At 56.6% G+C, this 15,975-nt stretch overlaps 1 protein-coding gene across 1 annotated transcript in view; it reads left to right on the top strand.

Annotated features, from left to right (window-relative positions):
• LOC144952446 (phospholipid scramblase 1-like) overlaps positions 1 to 15,975 on the top strand; it is a 63,970-nt gene that overhangs the window by 45,848 nt on the left and 2,147 nt on the right. The window contains 4 exon segments of the mRNA XM_078882854.1: positions 9,972 to 10,014; positions 12,320 to 12,426; positions 12,428 to 12,541; positions 13,221 to 13,382. Of these exon segments, the coding sequence (XP_078738980.1) occupies positions 9,972 to 10,014; positions 12,320 to 12,426; positions 12,428 to 12,541; positions 13,221 to 13,382 (426 nt within the window).

Here is a 15,975-nt window from a genome sequence, read left to right as displayed (position 1 = left end):
GAGACATCATCACCATCACCAACATCACCATCATCACCACGACCATCATCACCACCACCATCATCACCATCATCACCACCAACACCATCATCACCACCACCACCACCATCATCACCACCACCACCACCATCATCACCACCACCATCATCACCATCACCACCAACAACACCATCACCAACACCATCACCGCCACCATCACCACCACCAACACCACCAACACCACCAACACCATCACCACCACCAACACCATCATCACCACCACCACCAACACCATCATCACCACCACCAACACCACCAACACCACCAACACCATCACCACCACCAACACCATCACCAACACCACCACCAACACCATCATCACCACCATCATCACCAGCATCAACATCATCACCAACACCATCACCACCACCAATACCATCATCACCAATACCATCATCACCACCACCATCATCACCACCAACACCACCACCACCATCAACATCATCATCATCCTCACCACTGCCAAACACAATCATCATCACCACCAACACCACCAACATCACTAACATCATCCTTCTCAATATCAATCTGATGACGATGATGATGGTGGCTATGATGGTGACGACGGTTATGATGACTTGCTGGTTCAACGTGACCCCTCCCCACCCTCTTCACCCCCACCCTCTTCACCCCTCCCCCCACACCCCCCCCCCCTTCTCCAGCCATGCAGTGGATGAATGCCCCTGCAATGATTCCAAACTGCCCCCCAGGATTGGAATATCTCACCCAGGTGAGTGTGGTGTGTGGGGGTGCGGTGCATCGGCCACTCACTTGCACCTAGCCTGGCACAGTAGGGGGCACAGATGGTGGCTTCGGCCACTCATCTCAGTCGGTCAACCCATGGCACCTGCTGGGTCTACCCCGTGACCTCCTGCACCTAGCCTGGCACAGTAGGGGGCACAGATGGTGGCTTCGGCCATTCATCTCAGTCGGTCAACCCATGGCACCTGCTGGGTCTACCCCGTGACCTCCTGCACCTAGCCTGGCACAGTAGGGGGCACAGATGGTGGCTTCGGCCACTCATCTCAGTCGGTCAACCCATGGCACCTGATGGGTCTGTCCCACGGCGTCCTCCTGCACCTAGCCTGGCACAGTAGGGGGTACAGGTGGTGGCTTCTGCCACTCATCTCAGTCAGTCGACCCCATGGCACCTACTGGGTCTGCCCCGTGACCTCCTGCACCTAGCCTGGCACAGTAGGGGGCACAGATGGTGCATCGGCCACTCATCTCAGTCAGTCGACCCCATGGCACCTGCTGGGTCTACCCCGTGACCTCCTGCACCTAGCCTGGCACAGTAGGGGGTACAGATGGTGGCTTCTGCCACTCATCTCAGTCAGTCAACCCACGGCACCTGCTGGGTCTGTCCCACGGCGTCCTCCTGCACCTAGCCTGGCACAGTAGGGGGTACAGGTGGTGTCATCTGCCACTCATCTCAGTCGGTTAACCCACGGCACCTACTGGGTCTGCCCCGTGACCTCCTGCACCTAGCCTGGCACAGTAGGGGGCACAGATGGTGGCTTCGGCCACTCATCTCTGTCAGTCGACCCATGGCACCTGCTGGGTCTACCCTGTGACCTCCTGCACCTAGCCTGGCACAGTAGGGGGTACAGATGGTGGCTTCGGCCACTCATCTCAGTCAGTCAACCCACGGCACCTGCTGGGTCTGTCCCACGGCGTCCTCCTGCACCTAGCCTGGCACAGTAGGGGGTACAGGTGGTGTCATCTGCCACTCATCTCAGTCGGTTAACCCACGGCACCTACTGGGTCTGCCCCGTGACCTCCTGCACCTAGCCTGGCACAGTAGGGGGCACAGATGGTGCATCGGCCAGTTGTCATCTCAGTCAGTCGACCCCACGGCACCTGCTGGGTCTGCCACGTGACCTCCTGCCAGCAGGCGTTCGACACTTCACGTGGCCTCAACGTGCACCTAGCCTGGCACAAGCGTCGTGGTGACGTCACCGCCACTGATAGGCGAATTGTTGTTGTTGTTGTTGTTGATGTTGTTGCGTGTTCATGTGAGGAGCGGTGGTGCAGCGGTTAGCGCTACGCTGCGCTTCTAACTCGATTCCCGCTCACGGCCGCCGACTCCAATGACGATTATCTGAACCGGTCCTGGGCCTCTCCCCTAGGTCTACTCGGCCTCAAATGAGTTACCCGGTGCGGTGGTGTAGTGAACATCGCCACTGGGGGAGACAAAGGCGGCCGGGCGTGGTGCTGGTAGCCACCCACCCCCACGTGTGCCGTGCCGGCCTTTGTAGGTGCTGCTCACTAACAGCACTTGCCCCAACAGTCTGTTGAGGCTACATGGGGGATCTACGTCTTTGTGCGCATGTGTGTGCGCGTGAGCGGTGGTACATGCGCATGTTTTAGCACACGCATGACGTGTGGTCAATGTAGACCGGATGACGCCTTGATGTATGTGCTGCAGTGGTGAGACGTTAACTACCTCTCGATTTAAAGCTTCTTTCGTGACTGCAGGGATTCATCTTCTTGGTTCTTTCGGTAAAGTCACGTAGAAGGGAAATAATAAAATAATAAAAATAAAACATTATAAAATATTATGCAGGGATTCATCTTCTTGGTTCTTTCGGTGAAGTCATCACGTAGAAGGGAAATAATAAAATAATAAAAATAAAACATAATAAAACAATTCTCACGACGTTTCGGCCACAACGCAAGCAGCCGTCCTCAGGTGAAAACCAGGTCTGTCGAGGCGACAGCGTTTTCACCTGAGGACGGCTGCTTGCGTTGTGGCCGAAACGTCGTGAGAATTGTTTTATTATGTTTTATTTTTATTATTTTATTACTTTCCTTCTACGTGACTTTACCGAAAGAACCAAGAAGAATGTTAACTACCTCGCCTGGTCTACAGGAGGTCGTGGGTTCAGACCCGACCCTGACGCCTGCTGTATATTTGGAGTTTGCGTGTCTCTCTCTCTCATCATCACTGTGGCTAGGAGATGTTGACTACCTTGCCTGCTATACAGAAGGTCGTGGGTTCAGACCCGACCCTGATGCCTGCTGTATATTTGGAGCTTGCGTCTGTCTCTCATCACCATCACGGTGGCTAGGAGATGTTGACTACCTCGCCTGGTCTACAGGAGATCGTGGGTTCGATCCAGACCCTTACGCCTGCTGCTGTATATTTGGAGTTTGCGTGTCTCTCTCTCATAATTGACACGGTGGCTAGGAGATATTGACTACCTCGCCTGGTCTATAGGAGGTCGTGGGTTCAATCACGACCCTGACGACGCCTGCTGCTGTAGATTTGGAGTCTGCGAGTTATTTGGGCCGCTCGTCAATTTCCACGCGAGATTCTGCCTCTCCGCGTGATCTACCATTTGTGATAGCCGGAGGTGGCTTCTGGAACAAGAGCTGCAATAGCCCCCAGTGAGGCCTTGCTACTTGTTACCGACAAAAAACAAACCCAGAGTTTGTTAAGCCACTTCCTGCGGTTGTTTGCCGAAATGTGGTGAATCCGATCGTGATTTGAAGCCTTCGTGACTGCAGGTATCCATGAAGTAAACCACGACGTTTCGATCGAAACGCCGAGATTTTTTTGATGTTTTACCTACGTGGACTTTACCGAAAGAACCAAAGAGTAGTGGGTGAATCCAACTTTTAGAAAGTTTAGATTTGTTCTCATCAACTTGATACCTGTCAACCCATGCGGTTTACCCCATGGGTTGACAGGGTAATTGAGTCTTCAGGTCCATAAAGCGCACAGCCGTTTCCAACAAAAATGTTCGCGTCTACGTGGTCGTGTTTCTCCCTTGTGATGGTGGGACTTTGAACGGTGAGCGTGAAGATTTACGAGTGGCACGGGGTGACCATTAAGGTCTGAATTGGTCTGTAACAAGTTAAGGCACTGATCAAGGGTAACAGGTGTGTAGTAGTGTATAGTGTAGTTTATAGTAGTGTAGTGTATAGTGTAGTGTATAGTAGTGTAGGGGCACGGGGTGACCATTAAGGTCTGAATTGGTCTGTAACAAGTTAAGGCACTGATCAAGGGTAACAGGTGTGTAGTAGTGTATAGTGTAGTTTATAGTAGTGTAGTGTATAGTGTAGTGTATAGTAGTGTAGGGGCACGGGGTGATCATTAAGGTCTGAATTGGTCTGTAACAAGTTAGGGCACTGATCAGCGGTAACAGGTGTGTAGTAGTGATAGTGTAGTGTATAGTGTGGTGTATAGATTAGTGTTGTAGCATATAGTGTAGTGTATAGTGTGGTGTATAGATTAGTGTTGTAGCATATAGTGTAGTGTATAGTGTGGTGTATAGTGTAGTGTATAGTAGTGTAGTGGCACGGGGTGACCATTATGGTCTGAATTGGTCTGTAACAAGTTAAGGCACTGATCAAGGGTAACAGGTGTGTAGTAGTGTATAGTGTAGTTTATAGTAGTGTAGTGTATAGTGTAGTGTATAGTAGTGTAGTGTGTAGTGTATAGTGTGGTGTATAGTTTAGTGTTGTAGCGTATAGTGTAGTGTATAGTGTAGTGTATAGTAGTGTAGTGTATAGTAGTGTAGTGTATAGTAGTGTAGTGTATAGTGTAGTGTATAGTGTAGCGTATAGTGTAGTGTATAGTGTAGTGTATAGTAGTGTAGTGTATAGTGTAGTGTATAGTAGTGTATAGTAGTGTAGTGTATAGTAGTGTAGTGTGTAGTGTAGTGTATAGTAGTGTAGTGTATAGTAGTGTAGTGTATAGTAGTGTAGTGTATAGTAGTGTATAGTGAAGTGTATAGTAGTGTAGTGTATAGTGTAGTTTATAGTAGTGTAGTGTATAGTGTAGTGTATAGTAGTGTAGTGTATAGTAGTGTAGTGTGTAGTGTATAGTGTAGTGTATAGTTTAGGGTATAGTGTATAGTAGTGTAGTGTATAGTGTAGTGTATAGTAGTGTAGTGTATAGTGTAGTGTATAGTAGTGTAGTGTATAGTAGTGTAGTGTATAGTAGTGTAGTGTATAGTAGTGTAGTGTATAGTGTAGTGTATAGTAGTGTAGTGTATAGTAGTGTAGTGTATAGTGGTGTAGTGTATAGTGTAGTGTATAGTAGTGTAGTGTATAGTGTAGTGTATAGTGTAGTGTATAGTAGTGTAGTGTATAGTAGTGTAGTGTATAGTAGTGTAGTGTATAGTGTAGTGTATAGTGTAGTGTATAGTAGTGTAGTGTATAGTGTAGTGTATAGTGTAGTGTATAGTAGTGTAGTGTATAGTGTAGTGTATAGTGTAGTGTATAGTAGTGTAGTGTATAGTAGTGTAGTGTATAGTAGTGTAGTGTATAGTAGTGTAGTGTATAGCAGAGGTGGGACAAAGTCATTGTTATGCAAGTCCAAGTCGAGTCGCAAGTCATCAAATTCATGACTCGAGTCTGACTCGAGTCCAAGTCACATAGTCCACACCTCTGGTGTATAGTGTAGTGTATAGTGTAGTGTATAGTAGTGTAGTGTATAGTAGTGTAGTGTATAGTGTAGTGTATAGTGTAGTGTATAGTAGTGTAGTGTATAGTACTGTAGTGTATAGTAGTGTAGTGTATAGTAGTGTAGTGTATAGTAGTGTAGTGTATAGTAGTGTAGTGTATAGTGTAGTGTATAGTGTAGTGTATAGTAGTGTATAGTAGTGTAGTGTATAGTGTAGTGTATAGTGTGGTGTATAGTTTAGTGTTGTAGTGTATAGTGTAGTGTATAGTGTAGTGTATAGTAGTAGTGTAGTGTATAGTAGTGTGGTGTATAGTGTATTGTATAGTAGTGTATAGTGTAGTGTATAGTGGTGTAGTGTATAGTGTAGTGTATAGTAGTGTAGTGTATGGTAGTGTATAGTAGTGTAGTGTATAGTGTAGTGTATAGTGTAGTGTATAGTGTCGTGTGTAGTGTGTAGTGTCGTGTATAGTATAGTGTATAGTGTAGTGTATAGTGTAGTGTATAGTAGTGTAGTGTATAGTAGTGTATAATGTAGTGTATAGTAGTGTAGTGTATAGTAGTGTAGTGTATAGTGTAGTGTATAGTAGTGTAGTGTATAGTGTAGTGTATAGTAGCGTAGTGTATAGTAGTCTAGTGTATAGTGTAGTGTGTAGTGTATAGTATAGTGTAGTGTGTAGTGTATAGTAGTGTAGTGTATAGTAGTGTAGTGTAAAGTGTAGTGTATAGTAGTGTATAGTGTAATGTATAGTAGCATAGTGTAGTGTATAGTGAAGTGTGTAGTGTATAGTGTAGTGTATAGTAGTGTAGTGTATAGTAGTGTATAGTGTAATGTATAGTAGCATGGTGTAGTGTGCAGTGTATAGTGTAGTGTATAATGTAGTGTGTAGTGTATAGTGTAGTGTATAGTAGTGTCAGGGGTAACAGCAATGCATCCTGATACCTGCAAACACACGAGTGTCGCGTAGACGATTTCGTGATGAATTTTCATGAACCGGAAATCTTTGACTCATGAGGATTGGGCAACACGACCCCCTCCCCCGCGAATTGCGTAATCCCTCCCCTCACCCCGCGTGATTCACGGCCTTGCAACCTCTCCCACGTGACGCTGTCGACTTTGTCCTCGTCATTGTTGTCGACGTCATCGCTGTAGTCGCTGTCGTCATCATCGTGGTCATCGTCGTCACCATAGTGATCATTGTCCTCATCGTCGTCACCATAGTGATCATCGACGTCATCGTCGTCATCGTCAGCAGCAGGCGTCGTCAGGGTCGGGATCGAACCCACGACCTCCTGTAGACCAGGCGAGGTAGTTAACATCTCCTAGCCACCCTGATGATGATGATGATGAGACACGCAAACTCTAAATGTTACAGCAGCAGGCGTCGTCAGGGTCGGGATCGAACCCACGACCTCTTGTAGACCAGGCGAGGTAGTCAACATCATCCTAGCCACCGTGTTGATGATGATGATGATGAGACACGCAGCCTCCAAGGTCGCGATCGAACCCACGACCTCCTGTAGACCAGGCGAGGTAGTCAACATCATCCTAACCACCCTGATGATGATGATGATGAGAGACACACAAACTCCAAACCTCCAGCAGCAGGCGTCGTCAGGGTCGGGATCGAACCCACGACCTCCTGCAGACCAGGCGATGTAGTCAACATCTCCTAGCCACCGTGATGATGATGATGAGAGAGAGAGACGCAAATAACTCCAAATCTTACAGCAGCAGGCGTCAGGGTCGGGGTCGAACCCACGCCCCGTGTGTGCACAGCCGTGCCCACGATGACTGAGGGCGGACGTCGCTGGTGACACAAGCCGCTGTATGGCAACGCGAGTGGGCAAATATTTGCATTGGCACGAGCGTGCGTGACTGTAGGTGATAGTGTGTCTATAGGTGTGTGTGTGGGTAGGTGTGTGTGTGTCTATGTGTGTGTGTCTGTGGGTAGGTGTGTGTGTGTAGGTAGGTGTGTGTGTCTCTGTGGGTAGGTGTGTGTGGGTAGGTGTGTGTGTGTGGGTAGGTTGTGTGTGTGTCTGTAGGTGTGTGTATGTGTGTGTAGGTGTGTGTCTGTAGGTGTGTGTGTGTAGGTGTGTGTAAGTGTGTGTGATTGCGGGTAGGTGTGTGTGTGTGGGTAGGTGTGTGTCTGTGTGTCTGTAGGTGTCTGTGTGTGTGCCTATAGGTGTGTGTGTAGGTGTGTGTCTAGGTTTGTGTGTGTAGGTTTGTGTGTAGGTGTGTGTCTGTAGGTGTGTGTGTGTAGGTGTGGACGTGTGTAGGTGTGTGTGTCTGTAGGTGTGTGTGTGTAGATGTGTATAGGTGTGTGTGTGTGTGTGGGTAGGTGTGTGTGTGTAGGTGTGTGTGTGTGTGGGGAGCGGTAGTGTAGCGGTTAGCGCGCTGCGCTATGAACCTGGCGACCCGGGTTCGATTCCCGCTCACGGCCAACACCAGTGACGATTATCTGAACCGGTCCTGGGCCTCCCCTAGGTCGACTCAGCCTTAAATGAGTACCTGGTGTGGTGTGTAAACATTGCCACTGGGGAGACAAAGGCGGTCGGGCGTGGTGCTGGCCATCCACCCCCTCGTGTACCGTTCCGACCTTCATAGGTGCTCGCTAACAGCACTTGCCCTACAGTCTGTTAAGGCTACACGGGGGATCTTAGTTCTTTGTTGTGTGTGTGTCTGTAGGTGTCTGTAGGTGTCTGTAGGTGTCTGTGTGTGTGTGTGCATGTAGGTGTGTGTGTGTCTGTCCGGGTAAAACTACGTGGCCGGGAGTCGGAGCCATTCCCTGTACACCTTGGGGTGCGACAGGGATGTCCTCTGGCTCCCACATTATTTAACATCTATTTCGACCACGTAGTTCGTGAAGCCTTCAGTAGATGTACTGGGGGATTTTCCATTTGGTTCAGATATAATGGGAGGCTAATCGATGCCCGGGTGCGGTCAAGGGATGGCTCCCTATTGGTCAACCACGTAATGTATGCCGATGATTTGGTAATTGCTGCTCATTCAGAGGAGGAGTTAGAGACGCTTTTGCTGAAACTGGAGTGTGCCACTAAGAGGTGGGGCCTTACCATCAGCCCCACCAAAACGAAGCACCTGCCTGGGTATTTGTACCATCGGGCAATCCACCCCCACAACTCCCAATCGGTGATGGGCAGTTGTGGAGAGAGGGGAGAGTTTCCCATACCTGGGCAGTGTGCTCATGACCGGCTCTGGTTTAACAGCAGAGGTCTCACCGAATCAGTCGAGCGTTATCTTTTCATCGGTTGCGTAACACTGTGTGGAAGCTACATGGTCTGTCTCTCCGCACGAAGCTTCGGGTCTTCTCGGCCACGGTCATTCCCTCCCTTCTCTATGCTTGCGAAACATGGGACCCCCCTAATGGAAACATCTTCGCCGGGTTAGAAACATTTAGGCTGGCCTGCCTACGATCAATCCTGGGTTTAACCAGGCTGGATTGTGTGAGGAGCTCACCGATGGGACTTTGTCCAGATCTTACGAGGATTTGTGAGCTCACAAAGAGGATTTGTGAGCTCACAAATCCTCTTGTGAGCTCACAAATCCTCCAGCAGGCAAGGCTGCGTTGGCTGGGCCATGTAGCCCGCATGCCCCAATCACCGCATGCCAAAACAGCTTTTGTTCGGCCGGATCGATGGGGCTAAACGGGCGCGGCACGGGCTAGCGAAGAGATGGAGTGATGTGGTACAGGAGGATGTGGAGCGGTGTGGACTTGCTGATGACTGGTACCAGCGGTGTCAAGATCGGCCTCTGTGGAGGAGGCTCGTGACGGACGCTACTGGGCAGTTGGAGGCAGTCGCCCTCCAACACAACGGAGGGCGGAGGAGCGACGCTCACAACAACGAGCGGAGCGCCGGGCGGCTAAAGCACAGCAAGTTGGCACAGTAGGGGCACAGGTGGTGCATCAGCCACTCATCTCGGTCATCTCGGTCAGTCGACCCGTGGCACCTGCTGGGGTCTGCCCCGTGACCTCCTGCCAGCGGGCGTTTGACACTTCACGTGGCCTCAAGGTGCACATGGCCCTGGCACAAGCGTTGTGGTGGTACGTGACCGCCACTTAGTGGCGAATGGCGGTTGTTGTTGTTGTGTGTAGGTGTATGTGTCTGTATGTGTGTGTCTGTAGGTGTGTGTGTGTGTAGGTGTGTGTGTGTCTGTAGGTGTGCGGGGAGCGGTGGTGTCGTAGATAGCGCTACTCTAAGCTACGAACCCCGGCCATCCGGGTTCGAATTCCCGCTCACGGCCAACACCTGCGGTGACGATTATCTAAACTGGTCCTGGGCCTCCCCTAGGTCCACTCAGCCTCAAATGAGTACCCTGGTGCGATGTGTAGACATTGCTACTCGGGAGACAAAGGCGGTCGGGGCGTAGTGCTGGCCACCCACCCCCTCGTGTGCCACAGTGCCGGTAACCTTCATAGGGCGGCTGCTCGCTAACAGCACTTGCCCCCGACTGAATTGCCAAGGCTACATGGGGGTACCTTTGTCTTTGTGACGAGTGCAGATCGACCAGGTGCTGGTCCACCAGCAGGTGGAGCTGCTGGAAGGGTGAGCGGAAGAGACCCCCCCCAACCCCCCCCCTCCCCCCCCCAACCGCCTCGCCCACCCCCCCCCCAACCGCCTCACCACCGCCCCCCCAACCGCCTCACCACCCCCCCCAACCGCCTCGCCACCCCCCCCCCAACTGCCTCGCCACCCCCCCAACCGCCTCGCCACCCCCCCCCAACCGCCTCACCACCCCCCCCCCAACCGCCCTCGCCACCCCCCCCCCAACCGCCTCGCCACCCCCCCCAACTGCCTCACCACCCCCCCCCCAACCGCCCTCGCCACCCCCCCCCCCCAACCGCCTCACCACCCCCCCAACCGCCTCGCCACCCACCCCACCCAACCGCCTCACCACCCCCCCCCCCACCGCCACCCCCCCCCCCCAACCGCCTCACCACCCCCCCCCCCAACCACCTCGCCACCCCCCCCCACCCCCAACCGCCTCACCACCCCCCCCCCAACCGCCTCGCCACCCCCCCCCCAACCGCCTCACCACCCCCCCCCCAACCGCCTCGCCACCCCCCCCCAAACTGCCTCACCACCCCCCCCCAACCGCCTCGCCACCCCCCCCCCCCCAACCGCCTCACCACCCCCCCCCCAACCGCCTCGCCCACCCCCCCCCAACCGCCTCACCACCCCCCCCCCAACCGCCACCCCCCCCCCCCCAACCGCCTCACCACCCCCCCCCAACCGCCTCGCCACCCCCCCCCCCCAACCGCCTCACCACCCCCCCCAACCGCCTCGCCCACCCCCCCACCCCAACCGCCTCACCACCCCCCCCCAACCGCCTCGCCACCCCCCCCCAACCGCCTCACCACCCCCCCCCTTCCAACCGCCTCACCAACCCCCCCCCCCCAACCACCTCACCCGCCCCCCACCAACCGCCTCACCACCCCCCCCCCAACCGCCTCGCCTCCCCCCAACCGCCTCACCACCCCCCCCCAACCGCCTCACCACCCCCACCCCCAACCGCCTCGCCCCCCCCAACCGCCTCACCACCCCCCCCCCCAACCGCCCTCACCACCCCCCCCCCCCAACCGCCACCCCCCCCCTCAACCGCCCTCACCACCCCCCCCCCCCCAACCGCCTCGCCCCCCCCCAACCGCTTCACACCACCCCCCCCCCCAACCGCCTCACCACCCCCCCCCAACCGACCGCCCACCCCCCCCCCCCCAACCGCCTCACCACCCCCCCCCCCCAACCGCCTCGCCCCCCCCCAACCGCCTCACCACCCCCCCCCCAACCGCCTCACCACCCCCCCCACCGCCTCACCACCCCCCCCCCAACCGCCTCACCACCCCCCCCCCAAGCGCCTCACCACCCCCCCCAACCGCCTCACCACCCCCCCCAACCGCCCTCACCACCCCCCCCCAACCGCCTCACCACCCCCCCCCAACCGCCTTACCACCCCCCCCAACTGCCTCACCCACCCCCCCAACCGCCTCGCCACCCACCCCCCCCCAACCGCCTCACCAACCCCCCCCCAACCGCCTCGCCACCCCCCCCAACCACCTCACCCCCCCCCCCAACCGCCTCACCCACCCCCCCCCAACCGCCTCGCCCCCCCCCCAACTGCCTCACACCCCCCCCCAACCGCCTCACCACCCCCCCCCCCCAACCGCCACCCCCCCCCCCCCAACCGCCACCCCCCCCCAACCGCCTCACCAACCCCCCCCCAACCGCCTCGCCCCCCCCCCAACCGCCTCACCACCCCCCCCCCAACCGCCTCACACACCCCCCACCCAACCGCCTCACCACCCCCCCCCCAACCGCCACCCCCCCCCCCCAACCGCCTCACCACCCCCCCCCCCCAACCGCCTCGCCCCCCCCCAACCGCCTCACCACCCCCCCCCAACCGCCTCACCACCCCCCCCCCCCCCCAACCACCTTGACGATTGCTGAACTTTTTAAAATCGTGCTTGCAAACCTCCCCCCAAACCCTTCCCCCCTCCTTCTCCCCCTCCACCCCTACCCCTTCCCCCCCCCCTTCCTCCTCCTTCCCCCCTCCTCCTCCTCTGCCCCTCTTCCTCCTCCTCCCCTCCTCCTCCCCCCTTCTCCTCCCCCTCCTTGCCCTCCTCCTCTGCCCCTCTTCCTCCCCCCCCTTCGCCCTCCTCCCCCCTCCTCCCCCTCTTTCCTCCCCCCTCCTCCCCCTCCCTCTCCTCCTCCTTCCCTTCCCCCTCCTTCCCCCCCTCCTCCCCCTGCCCCTCCTTCCCCCTCCTTCCCCCCCTCTTCCCTCCTCTCCTCCTCCTCCTCCCCCCCCTCCTCCCCCCTCCTCCCCCCCTCTCCCCTCTCCCCCCCTCACCGCAGCCATCCTGGGCTTCGAGACGAACAACCGCTACGTGGTGAAGAACAGCGTGGGGCAGCAGGTCTACTTTGCCGCCGAGCGCACGGACTGCTGCACGCGCCAGTGCTGTGGGCCCCCTGCGGCCATTCGAGATCCAGGTGACGGACAACGCCGGCCAGGAAGTGCTGCACCTGCACCGGCCCCTGCGCTGCGGAAGCTGCTGCTGCCCCTGCTGCCTGCAAGAGGTGAGGGGTGAGGCGGGCAGGGGGGGGGGGTGGTGAGAGGGCGGGGTGATGGGAGGGCATGGGGAGATGGGGGTCAGAATGAGCCAGCCATCATAGCCAGGATAGCCAACCAGCCTAGACATCATAGCCAGGATAGACAGCCAGCCTAGACATCATAGCCATCATCAGCTGCTGCTGCCCCTGCTGCCTGCAGGAGATGAGGCGTGGGGGGGGGGGGGCAGTGGGGGGGTGAGAGGGCGGGGTGATGGGAGGGATGATGGGAGGGATGGGGAGATGGGGGTCAGGAATGAGCCAGCCATCATAGCCAGGATAGTGTGTACCTGAGCCGGAGAGAGGGGGGGCGGGTGGAAATGGGGCCGGCCTTTTAGCCGGTAAAGTTTAAAAGTAAAAAAATGAAAAGAGAAGAGAGAGCGAGCGAGAGAGCGAGCGAGAGAGCGAGAGAGCGAGCGAGAGAGAGAGCGAGCGAGAGAGAGCGAGCGAGAGAGCGAGCGAGAGAGTGAGCGAGTGACCGAGTGAGCGAGAGAGCGAGCGAGAGAGCGAGAGAACGAGCGAGAGAGTGAGCGACCGAGAGAGCGAGCGACCGAGAGAGCGAGCGACCGAGAGAGCGAGCGACCGAGAGAGCGAGCGACCGAGAGAGCGAGCGTCACCTCCGCCGTTGCCGCCTCGGCCGCCGCGTCAGATCGAGGTGCAGTCCCCGCCGGGAACGCCCATCGGCTACATCGTCCAGAAGTGGCACATCTGCCTGCCCATCTTCTCCGTGCTCAACGCGGAGCGCGAGGAGGTGCTCAAGATCAAGGGGCCCTGCATCCCCTGCCGCTGCTGCACCGACGTCAACTTCAAGGTGCTCGCTCAGCTCCCCGATATCCGCACGTTTCCCGACAACCGCTCACTCAGCTCCCCGATATCCGCACGTTTCCCGACAACCGCTCACTCAGCTCCCCGATATCCGCACGTTTCACGACAACCGCTCGCTCAGCTCCCCGATATCCGCACGTTTCACGACAACCGCTCACTCAGCTCCCCGATATCCGCACGTTTCCCGACAACCGCTCACTCAGCTCCCCGATATCCGCACGTTTCCCGACAACCGCTCACTCAGCTCCCCGATATCCGCACGTTTCCCGACAACCGCTCGCCCAGCTCCCCGATATCCGCACGTTTCCCGACAACCGCTCGCTCAGCTCCCCGATATCCGCACGTTTCCCGACAACCGCTCACTCAGCTCCCCGATATCCGCACGTTTCCCGACAACCGCTCGCTCAGCTCCCCGATATCCGCACGTTTCCCGACAACCGCTCGCTCAGCTCCCCGATATCCGCACGTTTCACGACAACCGCTCGCTCAGCTCCCCGATATCCGCACGTTTCACGACAACCGCTCGCTCAGCTCCCCGATATCCGCACGTTTCACGACAACCGCTCACTCAGCTCCCCGATATCCGCACGTTTCCCGACAACCGCTCACTCAGCTCCCCGATATCCGCACGTTTCCCGACAACCGCTCACTCAGCTCCCCGATATCCGCACGTTTCCCGACAACCGCTCGCCCAGCTCCCCGATATCCGCACGTTTCCCGACAACCGCTCGCTCAGCTCCCCGATATCCGCACGTTTCCCGACAACCGCTCACTCAGCTCCCCGATATCCGCACGTTTCCCGACAACCGCCCGCTCAGCTCCCCGATATCCGCACGTTTCCCGACAACCGCTCGCTCAGCTCCCCGATATCCGCACGTTTCCCGACAACCGCTCACTCAGCTCCCCGATATCCGCACGTTTCCCGACAACCGCCCGCTCAGCTCCCCGATATCCGCACGTTTCACGACAACCGCTCACTCAGCTCCCCGATATCCGCACGTTTCACGACAACCGCTCGCTCAGCTCCCCGATATCCGCACATTTCACGACAACCGCTCACTCAGCTCCCCGATATCCGCACGTTTCACGACAACCGCTCGCTCAGCTCCCCAATATCCGCACGTTTCACGACAACCGCTCACTCAGCTCCCCGATATCCGCACGTTTCACGACAACCGCTCGCCCAGCTCCCCGATATCCGCACGTTTCACGACAACCGCTCACTCAGCTCCCCGATATCCGCACGTTTCACGACAACCGCTCGCTCAGCTCCCCGATATCCGCACGTTTCACGACAACCGCTCACTCAGCTCCCCGATATCCGCACGTTTCACGACAACCGCTCGCTCAGCTCCCCGATATCCGCACGTTTCACGACAACCGCTCACTCAGCTCCCCGATATCCGCACGTTTCACGACAACCGCTCGCTCAGCTCCCCGATATCCGCACGTTTCACGACAACCGCTTGCTCAGCTCCCCGATATCCGCATGTTTCACGACAACCGCTCACTCAGCTCCCCGATATCCACACGTTTCCCGACAACCGCTCGCCCAGCTCCCCGATATCCGCACGTTTCCCGACAACCGCTCGCCCAGCTCCCCGATATCCGCACCTTTCCCGACAACCGCTCACTCAGCTCCCCGATATCCGCACCTTTCCCGACAACCGCTCGCTCAGCTCCCCGATATCCGCACGTTTCACGACAACCGCTCACTCAGCTCCCCGATATCCGCACGTTTCACGACAACCGCTCGCTCAGCTCCCCGATATCCGCACGTTTCACGACAACCGCTCGCTCAGCTCCCCGATATCCGCACGTTTCACGACAACCGCTCGCCCAGCTCCCCGATATCCGCACGTTTCACGACAACCGCTCGCCCAGCTCCCCGATATCCGCACGTTTCACGACAACCGCTCACTCAGCTCCCCGATATCCGCACGTTTCACGACAACCGCTCGCTCAGCTCCCCGATATCCGCACGTTTCACGACAACCGCTCGCTCAGCTCCCCGATATCCGCACGTTTCACGACAACCGCTCGCTCAGCTCCCCGATATCCGCACGTTTCACGACAACCACTCGCCCAGCTCCCCGATATCCGCACGTTTCACGACAACCGCTCGCCCAGCTCCCCGATATCCGCACGTTTCACGACAACCGCTCACTCAGCTCCCCGATATCCGCACGTTTCCCGACAACCGCTCGCTCAGCTCCCCGATATCCGCACGTTTCACGACAACCGCTCGCCCAGCTCCCCGATATCCGCACGTTTCACGACAACCGCTCGCTCAGCTCCCCGATATCCGCACATTTCACGACAACCGCTCGCTCAGCTCCCCGATATCCGCACGTTTCCCGACAACAGCTCGCCCAGCTCCCCGATATCCGCACGTTTCACGACAACCGCTCGCTCAGCTCCCCGATATCCGCACATTTCACGACAACCGCTCGCTCAGCTCCCCGATATCCGCACGTTTCCCGACAACCACTCACCCAGCTCCCCGATATCCGCACGTTTCACGACAACCGCTCGCCCAGCTCCCCGATATCCGCACGTTTCACGACAACCGCTCACTC

This window comes from Lampetra fluviatilis, chromosome 67, assembly GCF_964198595.1.
Source record: "Lampetra fluviatilis chromosome 67, kcLamFluv1.1, whole genome shotgun sequence".
Classification (NCBI taxonomy): domain Eukaryota; kingdom Metazoa; phylum Chordata; class Hyperoartia; order Petromyzontiformes; family Petromyzontidae; genus Lampetra; species Lampetra fluviatilis.
The sequence above is the reverse complement of the archived record's forward strand: the minus strand, read 5'-3'. Positions and strand labels throughout refer to the sequence as shown.